General features: G+C 42.9%; 1 protein-coding gene across 5 annotated transcripts; it reads right to left on the bottom strand.

Annotated features, from left to right (window-relative positions):
* Positions 1 to 405: 405 nt before the first annotated feature.
* Positions 406 to 16,016, bottom strand: LOC124283698 (bone morphogenetic protein 2-like). 5 transcript variants are annotated; one of them, XM_046719706.1, is made up of 3 exons: positions 14,940 to 16,016; positions 6,503 to 6,877; positions 406 to 2,440 (listed from the first exon to the last, which is right to left on the bottom strand). In XM_046719706.1, the coding sequence occupies exons 2-3, from the start codon at positions 6,861 to 6,863 to the stop codon at positions 1,545 to 1,547; spliced, it is 1,257 nt and encodes a 418-aa protein (XP_046575662.1). In that variant the 5' UTR covers positions 6,864 to 6,877; positions 14,940 to 16,016; the 3' UTR covers positions 406 to 1,544. The 5 variants fall into 5 exon arrangements, with proteins under 5 accessions (XP_046575662.1, XP_046575659.1, XP_046575663.1 ...); XM_046719703.1 differs by lacking the exon at positions 14,940 to 16,016 and adding an exon at positions 9,200 to 9,445; XM_046719707.1 differs by lacking the exon at positions 14,940 to 16,016 and adding an exon at positions 7,273 to 7,384.
* Between the last annotated feature and the right edge of the window lie 4,239 nt (positions 16,017 to 20,255).

The raw sequence follows: 20,255 nt of genomic DNA, 5'->3' as shown, positions 1-20,255 counted from the left end.
TTAACTCTGTACAATTTCTTCATGTATTTCTATGGTCATCAAATGTAGATTACTAAGCTATACGTTTATATGATAACCATGAATAAATCGGTGGTTACTCGTTCTCTTTCTGTGCGTCGACTTTTCATACCCACTGCACAGACACCTTTTCGTTTTAAACCAATGACTGGTCCCCGGCACTACTTTCTCTAATGACATATCCCTCCGCCTGGAATCCGAATCCACAGCAAATATTCACATCGACACTCCATCGAGTTTGCGGTTTCGTCAAAACATGCATTTTTATTTACCTTATTCCTATGCATGCAACACTGTCTCATATCCGTGAGACGTTTCCTGTCACATGTTGCATTGGTTTAATGAAATACTGAACTGGCTGGAAAATATATAACAAAACATCTCAAATTTGTTCTACATGTATTTTTTATTTTCATTTTAGTGTACGTTTCATCAGACTGTAATACCAGTCACGTGACCATTTCTTTGGTCACGTGAGATGTAGAATAAAATTTCAGTATCGTAACATATCTCCAGTAACTATAGCCGATTACGCTATGGGCGGCGAAACAGTCAATAAATATCAAACGTTCCCATAGTGTTGTACCTTAGCTAAAGTTGCTTTAACAAACATGCTTTAAAATTCTGTGTTTTACAACTAGCTAAAGACAAGCATAGAATCCATAATAGAAATAATTATTCAACAAACGTTTAATCAAGACGGTAATTTTATAGTATATGAATCTAGAGCGTTATGAACCCGCTGGCAGTCACCCGCGGTAGCGAGGGTGGATAGGTTTATTACTAGTATCAAGTAGCCAGCTGCAAAACACAGAGGTAGTCCAAAGTCACAGTCACATTGTGACGTTTGTTGAGGTATGCGCACCTGCTCCTAGCAGATTGTACACAGTAAACTTACAATAAATGTACAATCCTTAACATTATTCAGAGTAACCGCTAGGAAAGGTTAACTGAAATAAAATTAAACATTTAAAATATATTTTATAAATATATGTACAATATCCGGCATAACTGAGCGCTTCACAACGCTCAACTTGGGTTAGGGTGGGAGGGTGGGGTGGGGAGGTTGGGATGGGAATGGGGAGGGTGAAGATGGAGTCGCAAGCGTTGAGCACTCGACTCCAATAGTTTCTACAGCACTCATATCGTCTCTCCCGATCGGAATAATGTCAGCAATATTCTCAGAGCCACTGGAGGGTATGTCTTGTGTAGCCACCTCTCTTTCTCTCTCACCATGCCATGACTAGTGTAATTTAGTATTCCGAACACACCTCGTCTTCACATTCATAAAACCTGCAACATGGCTGAGGTAATGACCAGTCACGTGACTACCACGTGCAGCTCCTGTAGGTGCCGTATCCTCTCTGCCAGCAGTAACCGGATGTCCCGGATGTCCCAGAAGCAAGACGGCGAAGATGTTTAACTCAGGAGCTGATGACCACAGAATGTCCTGTCATGCTTTGTGGTACTAACAACAGCAGGCACGGAAGCTTGCATAGTTTTGTTTCTGTGCGCCGGCCAGGCAACTATCGGCACCCACAGGCCTCCACCACCATATCCTGGTAGTTCTTCAATACAACCTTGTCCCATTCGTCCAGATACAACATGGAAATAGCAGTCAGCTCAGTGGGCACACAGCACGCCTTGGGCACGGCACTTGGATTCACAGAGTTGACTAAAGTCTGAACTATTGCATGGTTTGTGGAGTTGAGATGATGCGCCAGAGGAAATGGACAGTCTCCGTGGCAATAGAAAGCATTGTAACCACTAGGCGCAACGATCCAGTCATTCCAGCCAACATCATTGAAGTCAACATACAGCGCATGTCTACGACACTGATTCTTGTGCTTCCTCCGCCTCCTCTTCTTCTTCCGTTGCTTTCGGCGCCGCGCCCGACTGCTGGCTCTACGCGTGCGGGGTTTCGGCCCTCGGCCATCGTCCGTATAAGTCACTAACAAAGGTCTTTGTGTATGCCAGTGAGAGTCGGACATCGACGTAGAACGTCGTAACCGCACATGTGCATCTGTTGTTACAGAAGGGTTGTTTGTTATAAGTCTAACCTCAAGCCCATGATTTAACCGGGGCCTCTTCTTCCACTTTAATACTGCCGAATGAACATCAAAAGACTCCCATTGGGAAGAGTTCTTAAGATCCACAACCTTCGTGTCTATAAGTCTCGATATACACTCAGTGCTCTGTCCCAGAGGCTGCATAATCTCATGCACCTCAACCCGGTGCCTCTGGGATGTCTTTGCATGTTTAACAGCACTATTATTTTTGTTAGCTTCCAGCAATTTATACACATCCTTGAATACCCTGAGCTCCGCTGCTGCTAAAGCCTCGACGTCGGGGATAGTGGAGATATTGAACCACATCCGAACACAGTTCTTCTCATCACAACCGGCATCCGTTTGACCCACATCTGAAACAAGTAAACAAGCTATTAGTGGATTATTTCACAAAACACATGAAACAAGAACGTTAAATAATGTTTAAATCAGACCAACAGAAATATCGATTATATCTTAACCGATATATTGAAAGTGGACATGTATTAGCTTCTCCCTTATGTAAAATGATCATACCATTCGGAACAAATCATTTTGCAGCGTTCAGGAAAATCAAAAGTCAATACAAAGAACTAGAGAGTTAAAAGTGGAACATACACATCGTATAATGAGTATTAATGACAAATATTGACATATCGATGTTGTGACAACTATGATTCTTCCTAATCATTATCACAAAAGCAGTTTCGCAAAACAAAAGATACATGCGCCTATGGCCACTCTTAGGATCATGTAAGGTCGGCAGGTATCAACACCAGGTGGACTTGCAAGGAATACCTATACAAATAAAGATCTAGGGTACGGGTGGCCTAATTCACATCGCAACACCTCAGACATCTGACCCCATTCCTCCTCGATGCTACACCTTGCATTTCCACTTCGGACAACAACCTGCCAAATAACATCGACTCCTGTATTGAAACAAGGTGTGAAAAAACATCTGCACGTGAATTTTTCAAAGAATAAAATTTGAGTAACGCTTATCTTCAGTTCTGCATTTTTGATGACTCAATTGTTAGAAACACTGCAAACTGGGTTGCGCCATAAGTAAACATTACGTCACTTCCGGCGACTACATTTGAGCGATCATCAGCTAGGGCTATGTATGACTAACTGGATGAAACGGTGTTCGGAATCCAACAAAATTCCCCCCAGCTATACGTTTGTATTCGTTGCCGTGATAAAATGCCGATGTTGTTTTTACATTTGCTTAAGACCGAGCATTCTACTATGCTAAACCAACATTCATGTGGCGGCTGGGGTATGATACAAATTCCCACATGGCTCAAGTGAGGAGATCCCTCTCTCGGATATGCAAATATTTCGTGATAATCTGACCCAATACGAGATTCTGACATCATACACAGTATCCACACATCAGATTGTCTTTGGTATGTCGTGGGAGGAGGAACCGGATGGGTGTGACCTGAAGCTGGGGTGCGTCCACCATCTGGTCAATGGACTGACTGCCCAGCAAGGGTGGGGAAAAATGAAGGAAGTGATGAAATAGTGCCAGTGGTTTGAGGTGGGGGGTGCGGGAAAACACAGGGGCAGGGAGACATAATGCAAGATCGTTCAGAAATATTTTCGGGTTTAAAAGCAAAACCTGTCATATTGGATTGACATGGTGCCAACTCTCCCAGGAACTGAGATTTTGGGTTGGGAACAAGAGCTGGTGAACATGCAAAATATGACCAAAGAGATTAGGGATGACATATTGTCTAGATTAAGAGAGCATTATGAACTGGACTAAAGGTGAAGGATGGGTGTGGTTCGATGCTTGGTACGTTCAGGCTTAGGAAAACTACAGTCCATGTAATGAAACTGGATTGCACCAGCTCATCCATAAACATAGTCGAAAGATAATGCTGAATGCACATGTCTCGTGGCCCAAGAGGTTCAGCCCTAAGGTAGGTTTACGATGTATTTCAATCCCGATGTCTCTAACATTCTAATTTAAGGAGAATTTGGGATAAACACGTTTACGGCTATGTATAGAATCATTACTACATCAAACATGGAAATGCATCAAGATGGTGCTAATAAGTATTGTCGGATACATATTTAGGATCACTGACGTTTGACCCACAACACCAGAATGGAGATACCAGCACAAGACGTAGTAAGTTCTAGACTTAGAAGCGAATCGACAGCGGTCAACACCATTGATATTTGTGAGATTCCATGACCTGTCCCAACACAGACAGAACAAACGTTCATGTCTCCATGACCTTTTTCACCCGTTGACCTTTCCAGACTCCTTGCAGCGATCAAGAAGCAGACGGCAAACGCCCGGGGAGACTGAGTCGTGGAAACATGTAAACATCAGTGTGTCTGGAAGCGCAAAAGGTGGTAGGGAAGATGAAGCATGGCGCGGACGGTAATTGTCCGAACACCCTATCTGTCACTGCCAACGGCCGATACTACTGTGTGTACTACCAACAGACGATACTTCTGTAGAAAAGGCTTCCATCCAAAGCATGTAGCTCAAACACCGAAATATCGAATGTTTCCTTTCCATGGCCTTCGAATTTCGCCGGTCACCATCCAGCTATCGTTATGGACATAGCGGGGTCTCTATCACAGAAAGACCTTTATTGATGCCATAAACACAAGGAGTTCGTCACCATAGGCCTGGCAAACTTGGGGACGGGTGATGGCAGTGTTTAACAGCTGATTAATCAGAACACTTAGTCTTAACTACCTCAAAGCCAATTATGCCAATAGGGCACGCTCTTCGTAAACATCTCCCTTTCAACTTCTTCGCGTTCTGCGATACATATATGTTTTTCTTGCATAAAAGGGTTTATGATTTAAGGGATTTTGCGTGTAAAGACAGATCGCGTGAGGGATTACGTTTTTGATTTGGAAGAAAATAAATCATCTCTTTCATTTGAATAAGATGATATCTACTAGACTGAACTGACAGACACAAAGATTTGATCAATATAATAGCAGGAAAGCAATTCAAAGGCTGAAGATGTCGGCAAAATGACCTAAAATTACGGCGGTAAGAGCTAAGCTATGATACAGCCTCACCGAATGCTCGACATCGATCGCAGTGGGAAGTAAAACCAGCGATCGATACACTATGATGAATTAACAATGGAGTGTTTATCTGGGCGAACGTTCCACCTGATGACTTGACTTATTCCTTAAGGGGTCCCGACATTAGTCAACCCGCCCGAAGCCTACCTGCACTATCAACATATCGCTCTGTCAAAAGTGACCTTATCAGTTACTTAATGATTTCATGATGTTTATGACACACTGATGCAAATGAAATAAAGAGTTTCCGCGGTTTTACACACATATGTGGAAGATCAAACACAACAAACCAGGTAAGACAAGAAGAACGCAGGCACTGGTGATGACCTCAATTTATCACTACCGCAGTCAATAAAGCCGTCAAGTAATTCCGCACCAACAAATCTTACAACAAGGCTACCTGTGTTAAACGCCTAACCCAGGCCACCTGGCCCAAGATCCAAGCAGTACCTTGAGCGTTAAAGGGCCGTACACCTAAATCTACCTCAAGCTGAACGTCTGTGTACAATTACCACGTATGCATGTCCTGAGACAAAACACTTGAGTCTGACCTATCTCTAGTTCATACTAAAACGTCATTTCGTTTTTAGATATTACGCTTTGTTCTGTAGCTTTTTGCTCCTGAAGATTCGTCCCTCGAAGCGTCCCCTGAGATACATGTGTGTGGTCATCTGACGGTAGCTAGCGGCTAGCAGGTCTCACTGACCACCTACACGCTGATAAGGCTCCCTGTTTGGCACTTACAGTATAAAGCCAAGCCTGCAGGCTCCATGACGACGGATAGGGTCGTGGCTATGGGATATGAGAATTTATGTGTAATAATTTTATTGTATTCATGCCTAAGATAGTTGGCCGCTGGCGATGCCAGTATTAGCTTTGTAAACCTGTGTTGGAACACCGTGTCGTCGGTCGGTATAGGGAACAAATAAGTACAAGCCGTCTCTGATACGTCAGTCATTCGTTTAAAGCCTGATACACGAGATAAACATCCGCCCGGGATGCTGTTTGTTGAAAATCTGACATCTTTATACACGTCTTTTATCGTGATGTGAACATATTTAAAATAAAGTGGGAAATCAAGAAAGTTTTTTCAGATTGTCATAATTGTGTCACTGAAAAGCAAAACGTCTTAGCGTCTCACCGCATTCGAACATCAGAAACACGACCGTTTCACTTCCTTGCGATCATCATTTTCCGTTGTCTAATTGAGACCTTGATGAAAGGTAAGGTCAGTCTTAACGTTGTATCGTACGCGCATGCACCTTGAGAACGATATGGTGTGCGCATGTCAGTGTTACGTCGACCCTGCTGGATGATGCCCGGATGTGCTGATTAACCAACTTTCGTTAATTGGCTTGGACACTCACCTGTATGAAGAAAACTCCGCACAGTGTTAGCAGAGGTCAGACCTCTCCCTTTGGTTTTCAGGAATGGACTGGCTGAGCCAGGTCGGCTTGAGTACAGATCGTACAGTTCCAACATGTAATCTGGTATGTCGGACTTTCGCTGGGGATTGGGGCGACTCTTTAAACCCAGATTGTTAAACAAGCCAGCTTCCACGATTTTCAAAAAGTCGCTGTCTTTTCCCACAGATGCTTTTCCTGATATTCCGTTATTGTCAGTTGATGCCGGTCTGGATTGAGAAGCTGCTAGGAGCTCTAAGCTCGGACCAATCAACGTGAGGCTAAGCAGGAGCACAAGACTGGTTGTCCTGGAGACCGCGCTCATGCTGATGTGGACACCTGTAACAAACATGGCAGAGTTAGGTCAAGGTCATAAGTGGAGATAACTGCGAAGTAACATTTACTCGCGGTTGAGGAGACATCAAAATGATACCTCGACACAAACGTCAAAACGCAATGGCAGGAATCCGAGATGACGGTTGATGTAAAATGATTATTGCAACAAATATTCACTTTAAATTGGTAATAACTTTACGAAAAAGGTGTTGGGTTCCGCTAAGCATTTGAACCACAGCTTGGCACAATAATCCAGTCTGCCTCCCAGAAAACAATATATCGGTTCTCCAACTTATATTGATTAATCTGGGGAAAGAAAAATCAATCACTCGATTTGTTGCTTCGATGACTTTTAGCATCAGTTCGCTTCAAGTCTCCAGGCTGCATCAACTAACCACCTTGGAAGTGTTAAGCAGTACGAAGCATTCACAGCTCTTGCGACGGCAGCAGTTGCAACAAGGAGTACGGCGTCAGACGTCGTCAGCGACAGGAGCCGAGTCAGGACAGGTGGCAGTACGGCGAGATGGAATGGCCTGCCTCCCGAACACCTCGCCGCGCATGGACGGGGCTGCAGGGGAAGGGGACTGGCGGGGAGGGAGTGAGCTCATGGTGACGGGTGGGGGTCACGGAGTGCGAGGCAAGAGCCTTATTCCACAGGTGGAGAATGCCAGGCCCATACAAACGCTTCAGCTATTTCAAGCAAGGTTGACGTATGCAGTTAAGAAATATACACTATTAACATGTTAATTTGTATATTCATGCTGAAAAATAGATGTTTTGCTTGAATGATGCGTAACGTGATCCTACAAATCGACAGCCTTACAACCATGTCAGTACACGGGAATAGAATATATTATCGTTTTCCTCCCGATGTATGAACATAGCATAGGGATCATTTAAAGAATAAATATATACACGTGGTTGTTAGGTTTATGGCGTAATTGCGCCCAACGGTCTTGGGGGGAGTTCTTGTGGCATGGGGTTGTAAATTAAACGGTAGCGAAATGGGGGTGTCAGTGGCAGTTTAACCCACCATGGCCCATTAGCCTCAGGTCCAACGTGTGACAGTAGTGTTGTAGGCAATTAGCACTACTTCAAGCATACATTGGGCCCTGTACACGTTCTCCCACCGCGTAGCCCAGCTGACAGACGCTGTACTCAGCACTGTGAAATAGGTGAGAAATAGGCTAATTTCCCATATAACTTCATTACAGCACCTGCGCCGTGTCGACAGAGCTCAAGCGAGGAGCTGACATTTACTTTGAATTTATTTAATCGCCGTTAACACTGCCCTTGTACTTTTAGGACACTGGTATGTTCAAGAGGCACTGTAATGTTGCACGCTTATATTTCACAACGATAATCGGGTAAAGCCTCGACTGCGTTAGAAAATTAAAATTGAGGCCTACACACATATTTACGAGGCGCAGCATTTCGAAATGTTCATGCAAATTAAGACGAATTATTACAACGAAATATTTGTTTGAGCCTGACAACTTTGATGCAAATCTACCTTTACCCCGTTACCTGGGGTAAGTTGGTGTTCGTGTCACACCCTGTGGGGGTAACAGAACTGCTTTGTAATAATCCCCACCCCTTACGACCACGCCACTCACTATAACTGTCGCTTCAACTAAGCCAACATGTAACGACTTAAATATTTTACGGGAATTCCCTCCAACAATCCTGTAACAACGTGCTGCTCATTAATATACAATATAAGCGAGGTTTCCCCACTGTTACGGCACCCTTAATCAACCGCCCCCCTTCCCCCTGCGCTTGCCCCCCTCTCTACGCCGGACGCCCCCTCGCTCGAGATTCCAGTGGTTATGAATTAACACACGGCGCAGATAAATCCTTCTCGGTCGTAGAATATGTTTTACTGCGTTGTTTTGCTTCATCCGCAAGCATTGCTATAAATACATACTTCTGTTCCACAAAGTACTAATATACTTAAAACTATAGACATACACTATATAATATATATAGATTCATTCTAATACAATACGACATGCACATCCCCTCTTGCCAGAGAAAGAGTTGCCAGTTATCACAATGTACCAAAATAATTAAAAAAATAATTCTTACCCATCGTACAGATTAACAGATTAAGATATTTTGGTCTCACATTCACTTTCATTTCCTTAACATCCGTCCCAGCAGTATCACATGTATACAAGTAGTCATAAAATTAATAAAACTTTAGAATTTTAGCATACGCAAGTTGGAATGAATTACTATTCGTCCGATTGATATTAATGATCATAAAAGCATAAATAACATGCGATGTCAGTTATTACATAAATACTGAGTAAACGTCCTCACCCGATGGCCATCGTTTTAGTCCATACATAGTCCCGACAGACTAGGGAACACCGCGACTGTCAGTGCACAACATGTCTCTCACAACACAATTACTTGAATACGGTGGAAGTTCCAATCAAGTATGATGTCCACTGATGATGTTCTCACATGTGCTGGCTGAATGATTCCACCTCAGCTTTGCCGATTCTTATAAACCTGGACATTTGCCATACAGTGTTCAAGCCAGACTCCATGAACAGTGACTGACGCGAGTAACTCAAGGCAAAGGGAGGTAACTCTAGCCACTTTCGTCGGCCCTGTCGCTGTGTGAGTTTAGCGTGTATCCATTTAACCCTTGTTAGCGTTCATTGTTGTGAACAAATACGGAAGGTGAGTGTTATGATTAAAGTTGCATTTGAGATCAGAATGTTATCTCTTATCAATATAAATAACATTATTGCAATAAGTGAGTTGCTTAGTCAATTAGTGCCTGGCAAATGACCGGGCTTATGTCCCAAGCCGTTCGTCGTGACTGATTAGCAATCGGTGTGTTTTCGTGAACACAATTAGACTAATAGAACGCTCGTTCACCCACTCCAATGCTTTGTTAGGTTTCGGGTGACTGGCTGACTTAGAAAAACACAAGAATCGCATGTTCAGGGCAACGCTTGTCATGCCACCGATATCATGATAGGGTGTTCAGTAACGCCATTCTGACAAGAAAACTCGATGTCAGAGTACCGATTACATGGATTGATTTGTCCATTGACATATCATCAATGATTTCAACTGATCAGTCGTGGCATCGGAAACAATTTATATACATTATGAACTGTTTATCGTCTAATTTATCAGTCCGAATTAAGACGAAATTGATAGTCATGCGGAATCGTCATAATGAAGGCCGTGTTTGTTTCTGAGGTGACGTTGCGCTTCACTATAATGACTGTCATTATTTACAACTTTTAGATTTCCAGTATGACGTGTCCGTATTTAAAAGTTTGAACATATTGTAGAGTCTCACGAAATTCAGATCGCTAGATAATTTCCATGATTCTTTATTTTTTTACTTTTCGGCTTTCTGTCGAATGCATTGACTTGAAATCCGAGCTTCCAGGGTATTATTCTGTTCGATATTTCTTTACGGTGTCGTTCATTCTTCAGATATATCGTAATTTACCCCATTTAAATTAATATTTCAAACAATTTGATTTGTATAGCCTTCTCGGGGAATGCATACGGACATCGTCTTTTATGTCCTCTTCGCCCCTGACCGTTTCCTAGTTTGTTACAATTGTTTTAACTAATCACGTTGTAGTGTTTAAAACGCTGATGAATATTCCTCGCCAATTACTTCGTTTTAATTATCATGGAAGGAAACTGTATTAAATGATAGCACGTATGAGTGAAGAATGAGAACCACAAGCTCACGTAAGATATGATGATGATGATGATATTTGTTATGATAGTACTTGAAAATGGCCTTAATCTGGGTCAACGAAATATTAGCAGTGTTTAACGCGAGAGAAAACACATTGTGTTGGCTGGTGACAGTACGGGCTCGCACGTCTACCCCGATATATACGGGTGGGTCTGTGGGGTGGCTAAATCCAGCTACCATCCATCACAGAGACGGCTAGGATGTGTACACGGGTTTACAGGTATACGGGGTGTGCGTAGGTGTGAGACGTCGGTGGTGGGTACATGCAAGAATTTGGTGCACGTGTGCAGTCACGATTACAGAAAAGCCTCGTCTGAGAAAATTAGTTTGCGGATAACCACAAACATCCTGTGGGTAGGATGTGTCGGTTTATAGCTAAACAACAAGGGAGTAGGGTAGAGGCAAATACGACGCACTAAACAGTAGCATTTGTTTAGATATACAGACAGACAGACACTGCCTATTGTCACGGGGATGGAGGGTAAGGGGGTGGGGTACCAGCTTCCCACGGAACAGGGAGCTCAGGGTCGGACTAGATGGGGTGGGTGGTCGGTTGGGGACACTCGGAAAATGTTGTGACAGATGGGGGCATAAAAGGGGAGGGGGAAGCAAACGTGACCTACTTGAAATCCCGGGTATTACTTTCAGTTCTGAGTACTTGTTGACAGGCACTTTTATCACTTCAATGTTAATAGTATTAATGTCAATATTTTTTTATTCCAAGTAAATCAGGCTAGTTTGGCTGTCGTTCTGTCCCCAGCGCCTAGAGGAGCTCAGTAACAAAATGTGCAGTTCGGCTAATATTACGCCCCAGCATATCATTCACATAGATTTTATCTTGTACATGCTAACTTGTGTTACAAGAAACACATAAGCACAAAAAGGTAAAGGGGAGTCCTTACCAAAAGACCAGCTACTTACCAGCTTTCCTACATCTGAGCGAGTCTTTCGCTGATATTGTGTTTTAAAACGAGCAGACATGTACGATCTCTCCGAAAGTGAGTCATGCCTTATAACCACGTAATGAAATATTAATGAGCATTATTATAGGGTCATCGCACACATTTTTATCAATTTTGTCTTTCGTGTTTTACAAAGAGATCCTTCATCTTCACTATAGACCATTGTATTTTTTACAGTTTTGACGAATAGGTTTCTTCGTTGAAAATTCTAATAGAAACGCTGCTTGAGACCTAGTTAAAATAATACCCTCATCATATTGGAGTTATGGTGTAATTCTTTACCTAGTTATCATTGAAAGTAGAAGATCGATACGAGTGTTACACGTGATGCGTTGTGATATGTCAGTGCTCGTGTCTAAATCAAACGAATTTCGACCGGGGATCTTTTTAACAAAATAAAATAATATTCTGTGACATTTCATAAATCTACACCCTATCCTCATAACATGACAAAAGAAACAGATTGCCAGACGAACTTCAAATAAATTGTGCTTCAGCAAACGAGAGATTTTGAATGACGCCAGTTATAAATTCCAAATGGCCATGCTAACATAGGTTTCTTGACGCGAAACAAGAACGCTTGTCACACGAGGCGCCAGGGTGTACACGACTTGTGATGAGAAACATCTTTTCCGATTGTAATTGTTTTGTAAATGTTGATTAAATGAAGGGATAAATATTCATAAAGTTGTTGACAGATCTCGGTGAGAGTTTGACGTGTACGGTTGACGTGTGATGTTATGAACATACTCGTTAAGTACGATACGTTAGATATCACATATCATATCGCGACATCGTATTTTTGTCAAGTTCGTTTCATTGCTAAGGTTTTGTCCTCATATAAAATTGATATTTTCATTTTACTTAATGCCTAAATGTTAATTTATCTAAATCTGATATCTACGTCACTTAAGTAGGGAAAATGAATAAAAAAAATTCAATTTTATTTATGAATAATATCAAGACTCTATTCCGTTAGTATGACGGCGGTGGATTCTGTGACGATGTCCCGGACCCCGCCATGGCGCCTTCATATCAGGGGTGACGGGATCAGCACGGGGGCGGTGTTGTTTTAACCAGTGTGAGTGGCGACTTCACAGAGGCATGAGTGAATAGAGATCACTTATAAGAGCGTCTAATTAGATTTAAGTGGCACTATTTATTGTAATCATTCTACTAAATGTTTACATTGAGTGCCTACAACAACAATTCATCCCCTAATCCTATTTTAGGGTTTTCTGTTTTCTAAAAGCTTTAATAACATGTCAGAAAAACACTTCTGTACTCTGAGTAGATTATTGACAGCGACAATTTTGACATTAAAACCGACTTACAAGCGTCAGTAAAAAAATGTACAAATGACCTAATTTGGAATACCTATGAAAAGTTAAACCGATCTGTTTAACTTAATAAATCACCATCTCATGTCACTTAGAACTACACTAAAAAATATAAAAATAGTAAAATATAAAATAAATCAGTACGTTAAGACCTTAATGAGATCATTGTCTTAACACACAAAAACGAAAGTACTTGGAAAAAATTCCGAATGTGTTAAGCATGATCCTAATGTAAGCCATCACACTGAATGTATGACAATTTTGTCTCCGATACGAATTTCATCATAACTATTAACCCCGAGCATGACCCCTACAAACTTAGTCATGTTTAAGGTGACCCCCATACGATGCAGTGTCCATCGCCCATCTTACAGTGCCCATAAACAGAGGGGGTTCCCAGGTACGCGTTTTACCTACAGTCACAGTGGACCTCTCAGGCTCCCGCTAGCTACAGGTGGTATTATTATGCGTTGTGAATGGACTAACTCAGGGCGAGCAATAGGGTTTCCAAAGCATGTTCATACCTTGCCGTCAAAAGTGTTTTTCGCTGCCCCGGGCAATACGCCTATAATATTAGAGTGAGTTACAGCTCGCTCTGTTATCAGTCATATCTAACTGTTGTGGGTTCAGGGTTATCGATGTTATTTTTTTTATCATATCATATTTTTAAATTATGTTAAACTCGAGGATTTAAAATCGTGTTTACCTGGTGTGCGTTTAGTTAAATATTAATATATTTCTAGTAGCGGGTTTATGTTAAAGCTGTTGGGGAGTTTTTGTTACAAAAGTTGAAACTTGTATACACGGTGTAGCGGACAGAGAAATATCTGGTGATGTAATATAGAGAAAATAGTGCCTCAGCTGGTAGATGGTTTTGTTTGGTATTTTCCTACAAAACGTTTAGAAAAGAGTCGTGACGAAATGACCTTTAACACATTTACAACATTCTACCACAAAAGGTTTTCACAAAGTTCAAAGTTTACAAAAAAAACAAACTATGTCTATTTTTCTCCACCAAAATATCGTCACAGGTTTGTGGTCTGCTTACTTACACGCCTGCCTGAGTTTCATCATGTACAGTAACAATTAGATGTAAAATTAGCTTGATAAACTTGCCGACATGCAGGCAAGCTGTTGCCATTATGCCAGGATGGTTCGGAATCTGTTCGGGAACAGGGATCCAGGGTTGATTCTGGAACATATCACCGAGGAGAGCTCCGATACAATACAACACCGGCGAGTTTACGTTATCACAAAGAAGGACCAGGGCCGGGGGTTGGGGGTTGGCATTTCAAGCCGGGCTTTGTTTGCGGTTGTCTATCGTCAGAACCATAAAACAAGTCCGTTACTAGAATGACTGTCCGGTTTACTCACGGGGCCAGGTCAACGTTGTGGTTTAAAATTCGAGGCGAGCTATTTCGCTAAAACATACAAACATTTGTCCCATATTAAAAAAAATAAAAAAAATAAAATTGTATATTCATCAGTTAAATGTAGTCCCTCTGTGTATGTAACAATTAATACGCTAAGATAGCATAAATGTATAATCTGGGAGAGATTGTATTGACAACAGGGCCATGTTATTGAACGGGGACTTTAAGTTAATACGACTGTAAGTCAGAACAAAAATGTTTCTGAGGTGTGACTAACGTTGACATATTCAACTGAACCCGCCCGCCAAGTGTAACTTATTGCATTTTTGAAGGGTATTAATCATGTGATAGCGATAGGAGTATTTTAGTTGACTTGTGTTGGGTTTTCTCAGCGTTGAACTTAAGGCAGAGTCTACTTAATCGGCGTCGTGTACAGGTGTGGCCGGAGAACCAGGTGTGAGATAGGGGACACAACTACTATCCTACTGTTTCCCAAACCTGCACACTCAAAAACACGGGGAACACATGGAGACAATAGATGGAGATCGCAAGCGCTACGTGACAAGCGCTTACCTGGACGAATGTGTGGCAGAGGTAACAAGCAAGCAATGTGTACAAGCAGAAAATACAGGAAAATATACTCACGTGTTTTGGTATGGCAGAGCCCGACTCCGGGGAAAATGTTATACCGGTCGAGCCATGAGTGCCCCGGGGTTGGCGGGCCCCTGACCCCCTCCTTGTCGTCTATACTCAATAAAGGCACAGAGTGGGTAGGATTCACATCTCTCCACTCGAAGAAAACATACAGATAATATTTTGTGTAAGTTCAGTGGCTTGTGAATTTTCCGCTGGGTGACTTTACAACGAAGGTGTGTATGTATGCAGCGACGGCTGTAGGAAATCAGACATACAACGTTATGATCCTAGTATATGGCCAGCTGGGTCATCACATGTCGCCCCAGTCCCCCCTATCCCCATGCATTGGGGGCTACTAGACGTATATCTGTAACGACACACGCCTCACCAGTTAAGTACTCCAACATCGTGACACTGTAGGGCCAAGTAACAAATTAATATTTTCACAGCATTGATGATCTACGACAGTCGACATTTCCTGCTGGGTTTAATATCCTTTACAAATATGTTCACAGTACAATCATTCCGAGTGCCTTTTTTCATATCTGTGAAGACGTATAGCTCCTGAGGCTCCTGCGCCTACGTGCGAACTGAGGTATGGATACATTGAAGAAACGTGTTGTCATATTACGGCCTGCTTGCATTACTCTGGGCTTTCTTCCTTGAGTACGGCCTGATTGGCTGGTCCGACACCAAGCGAGCCAGGCAGGCAGGGCCCTCTGTGTGTTGTGTGTAGCTTGCACCCGAGACTGTGCCCGAGACGCAGGTAAGGCTGCTTCCTCTCCAGTCGTCACTTGCTTCACCCGCCGTCACGACACCCTCTCTCCGTCATACTTGTGGCCTTACAGCATCGTCTACGACGACTCAACTCCGTTGTCGACATCCATGTTCATATGCGTTGATGAATCTGAAACGACCGCGTAGTAGAAGGGATCTATCCGCTGATTGCGTGTGTGTTGTTCAGTCTGAAGTGAAAAGCCTGCTGGCGAGTATCCGACGGTTTAAGCCAGCGGAGGAAGGCTGTTGTGTATAGCCACGAGAGAGAGAGGGTATTCTGCTGTAATGAAAAGACTTGCCGTCGAGAGACTCTTGATAGTGGCAGAGTGATTGGGAGTTGGAGTGGACAATATTTAGAAGTGGTTCAGCCTATTATGATGCTGTTGAAGCCTCATCGCCATCATTTACTGATGAGGAGGAGAATGACAAAAAGTCCACTCCAGTCTATTATCCTCAGACAATCACGCCTGCATTTACCGCTTGTTAATGAACAAGCCAACCCCTTAGGCTTGACCCTCGCTCAATACAAACAGTGAATGTATCTATTAAACAATCCGGCCTTTGTGATGTGACAATTCTTTGTCCTTCAGCAGCGATAAGACTTCACGTGGCACTGCCTTCAGTGTCTTTGATGTAAGCCAATAGCGTCTCATACACGCTCGCGAGCGCTGCTTGTACCTTTGCATGATTATTTTTCAACTAATGTGTTTTCTGCGTGTCTTTTCCAAGTTATAACCTAGTGATTTGGCATAACTATTACTTATTAATGATGGCGGAGTAAAATTGATGTATGAAGGGGATGTGAATAGGGGTGGGGGATGTCAATATGATCAGTCTTTTTCGACATCACAAACCTGTCATTATGTAATCAAGAGTAATTACATCATAGACACACTTAATCACGTGCTTAAATTGCGTTTAGTCAGTGAGGTTTGTTTTGACAATGGGTAGATAAATGTTTGCATAGGAAAACAACGAGAACTGGCTTATGCCGGGAGGACACGTTTAAAGCGACAGGGACGACCCAAGGGAGATAACATCACTGGCATGGAGAGGCTGGCTATTTTATTACGAACACAGTTAAACAGAAACAATAACTATAAACAGCCGCAAAATATATCGACACAATTCGAAAATTATATTTTAATTTTCACCCCCGGGGAAAAACTGACACTCCCCAACACCACGCTAATATCGCCATAGATGTACAGCTGTACCCCAGGGGAGTTCTTTGTACCAACAGGTTCCGACTACTTTCGCTAGTTGTAAGATGGGACTTAATGAACTGTATTCTGGCTCGGTGACTTGGCTGATAGCGTTTCATCGTACTCGGTCGGCGTGGATCGATGCTCATGATGTCAGTCACTGGATTTTCTGGCCCAATTTAGATTTTGACTGCCCGGCGTTATCTTGGTGGCGTGTTGCTGAGTGTGGCATTAAACAACATATAACTATATATTGCTGAAATACGGTGTTATGCCGGTCTCACTACACAGAAAACCAATGGAAATCCCAGCAACCCCGACCGCGTGAACCGGTGTTCATGCTATCAACCACCGGTTTGATTGTGTAAACTCAAGTTGCATTAGTAATAAACATACAAACAAGTACTGGTGTTACGTTAGAGGGTATGGTTCAACGCCGCTTTTAGCAATATTCCAGCAATATCATGGCGGAAGAAATGGGCTTCATACATTGTACCCATGAGGGGAATCGAACCCGGATCTTCGGCGTGCCAAGCCATCGCTTTAACCACGAGGCTACCCCCACCCCCATGTGTAATTGGATTGTGTCATTTTGTCTCCGGCATTGTCGATCAGAGCTCATGCTGTCAATCACTGAATTGCTTTCCTATATTTAATTCTTTACATGACAAGGCGATATAACTAGAACATAGCTGACTGTGGCGTTGTACAGCATTCAGTCGTTCACTTCAGAACCATATATGGCATGGAATAATATGTGTGATGCTGTTTGCGTCAGCAAGGACTGGATTGTCTGAACCAGACTGTCAACCAGATGATGTTGATTGTGATGTACTCGCTCGCTCACTCACTCACTCACTCGCTCACCCACTCGCTCACCCACCCACTCACTCACCCGCTCACCCACCCACCCACACATTCACTCGCTCACCCATCCATCCGCTCGCTCGCCAACCCGCCCGCCCATCACCCACCCAAAACTCCCTCCCTCCTCGCTCGCTCCCTTCCTCACTCACTCACTCACCCACTCACTCACTCACATTCAGGGTTAGTTCTGGTTTTCGGCAACTCATGCTTGTCATGCGAGGCGACAGAGGGCGTCAGGTGATCAGGCGCACTGCCCTGGCTGATGCATTCCCATTGCGTTGGTCGATTCTCATGATATGAGTCAATGGTTTGTCTGGTCCAGGCCCGATTATTCACATAGCACAAACACACAAACAACCAGCAGACAAACACACGTCCTGTGCTACCTAATAACCTGTCCTCAACGTACCCCGAATTCCGGACATATCATCAGCCTCCAGTTGGTCCCGGTGCAACACCTGTTAGACAACACTGAAGTGGTTGAGTCATCGACGTCGTCGTCATTACAAGCGCATGTGCTATAACCCTGACTGACCCTACAGGTGCAGAGGGCAGTCCACCAAACACCCCGATCAATTTCATCTTGACCACTCCACCCCTACCAACATCATCCCATTCCAAGATGCTAACCGTTTCCAAGTCTCCACACACCCAGCGTCCAACCTACCTTACCCCTCCACTCCACTCGAGACCAGGGTACTATAAATCATGGTCTACACAGTAGCAATTGAAGCCCGGGGGGTCTCCGACTGATATAGTTGGGGTGAGGGTGAGTGCTTGTGAAGGGTCAGGACAGATCATAAGACCCTGGGGGAAGGGGGAAGGGCGGGACATCCCTTGACCTCCACTCTCGTCTCTCTTAGTCGCAGCACGCCTCAGCTCGGCACGGGACGATCATACCATGAGATTGGGTATTGTTTTGAAATATTTAGCATTTCTACAAGCGTAAAAAATACTTGATTGAATTACTCAGCATGTTCGCCCCATAAAATAAAATGTACTTAAAATACCCCCAATATCAAGTTTTAAGTGCCCCAAGCCATAAACAAAAACCTTTAATATTGTACTGGTTTTTATAAACTCCGGACAAACAATATTTTAATCATTTTGAGTGTAAAAACACTCCTTTTTGTGATTGTTATGATTCATATCCCCTGGTAATCCCGGGCCCCTTTTCTGTATACCTTCCGTAATACACATCGCGATGGCATTACCCACGCTCTTCATAGAATCATAATGATAATTTGTGTACGGCCATAACGCTTTCCTCCTCTCAAATGTCTCCGAGGCCCGTTTACACAAACCGTCCTTAGCACTAAGATAACATAACTCCCTAGCTGTACATGGACATGGCCATTGCTTCCTGCAAGTAGGCCAAGGGTTGTATGCATAATGACCGAGTATTGAAAATCTGTTTTTCAATCGAACCAAAATTTCAGCCATAATCCAATGGTATGGCCTGTCAGGGTTCGAACCTAGATTTGGCGTGTCAAGCGAACGCTTTAACCACAAACCTACTGAACGGCCACCTTCGTTATAAGTAGACCAGTAATGTTGGCGTGTTATCGGAGTATGTCGTTTAAGGCAACATGTTTATAATAAACGTTCATATTTATATGATATACGACAAATCTCTTCAATATCCCTTGTACGGTACAGTCAACTTTCTGCTAGATATACACCCCATTAAGGAAGCAGAAAACACGAGCACATCCTGCTTTCGTTTCAACTTTTCAACTTATTGTTAGAGTTCTATTCTGTCTCAAACATTTAAAAAGCGATCACGACGTCTTTTCCTTCTTTCAAGATATAGAATTTCAAAACTCAGATTTATTATATATCTCACACCCACACGTTAAACCTGTGCAAATAACACAGCCCACCAAACACTCAATGTCGTTTGCGAGTGTCACTCAGTTTAAATGCAATGACATAGCACATGGGCGGTTAAATAGAACAATTGCTGGGGGCCCTCCATAGCATCCCTGAGGCTGAAAACATCCATTGTAGAGGAAATACTCCCATTTTAAAAGCTGGAAATAAAAATGCGAAAATAATCAACATAACACAACAATACATGCACACTAAGAGAACAGCTAGCAGCGAATTATCAAATATCTCATGACCGACTATTTTAAGAGGCACAAGAAACAAAACAGAACCACGCCACCTTTTACATATTTTACCGATCGGGAAATATTTAGAGAATGGGAATAACTGTACCTTAAAAGCATGAAGAGTTCCTGTAATAGTAAACGAATTAAGGGCGAACTCGGACCAGATGAAGACTATACACGCCAAGATCGTTCTCTCGGGCTTTGTGGATGTGAGAGAGAAAAAAATAAAAAGGGAGTGATAGAGAGAGGCTGAGTGACAGAGGGAGACCTGAAAGAGAATGTGAGAAAGAACGTTAGAGAGAGACAACATGTAAGAGAGAGAGAGAATTATGTATTGGGGACATAATGTGAGAGAACGG

The sequence above is a fragment of the Haliotis rubra genome, unplaced genomic scaffold, assembly GCF_003918875.1.
Source record: "Haliotis rubra isolate DU_JTF1 unplaced genomic scaffold, ASM391887v1 Scf32, whole genome shotgun sequence".
Classification (NCBI taxonomy): domain Eukaryota; kingdom Metazoa; phylum Mollusca; class Gastropoda; order Lepetellida; family Haliotidae; genus Haliotis; species Haliotis rubra.
The sequence above is the reverse complement of the archived record's forward strand: the minus strand, read 5'-3'. Positions and strand labels throughout refer to the sequence as shown.

What these genes read in the sequence shown, in the direction of transcription:
- LOC124283698 (XM_046719702.1), bottom strand. Translation starts at nt 7,261, where the DNA reads ATGCAGCCTGGAGACTTGAAGCGAACTGATGCTAAAAGTCATCGAAGC. An exon ending in TCATCGAAGCAACAAATCGA is followed by an intron (nt 6,878 to 7,203) that starts GTGATTGATTTT and finishes TGTTTGTTACAG; the next exon opens with GTGTCCACATCAGCATGAGC. An exon ending in GCGGAGTTTTCTTCATACAG is followed by an intron (nt 2,441 to 6,502) that starts GTGAGTGTCCAA and finishes TACTTGTTTCAG; the next exon opens with ATGTGGGTCAAACGGATGCC.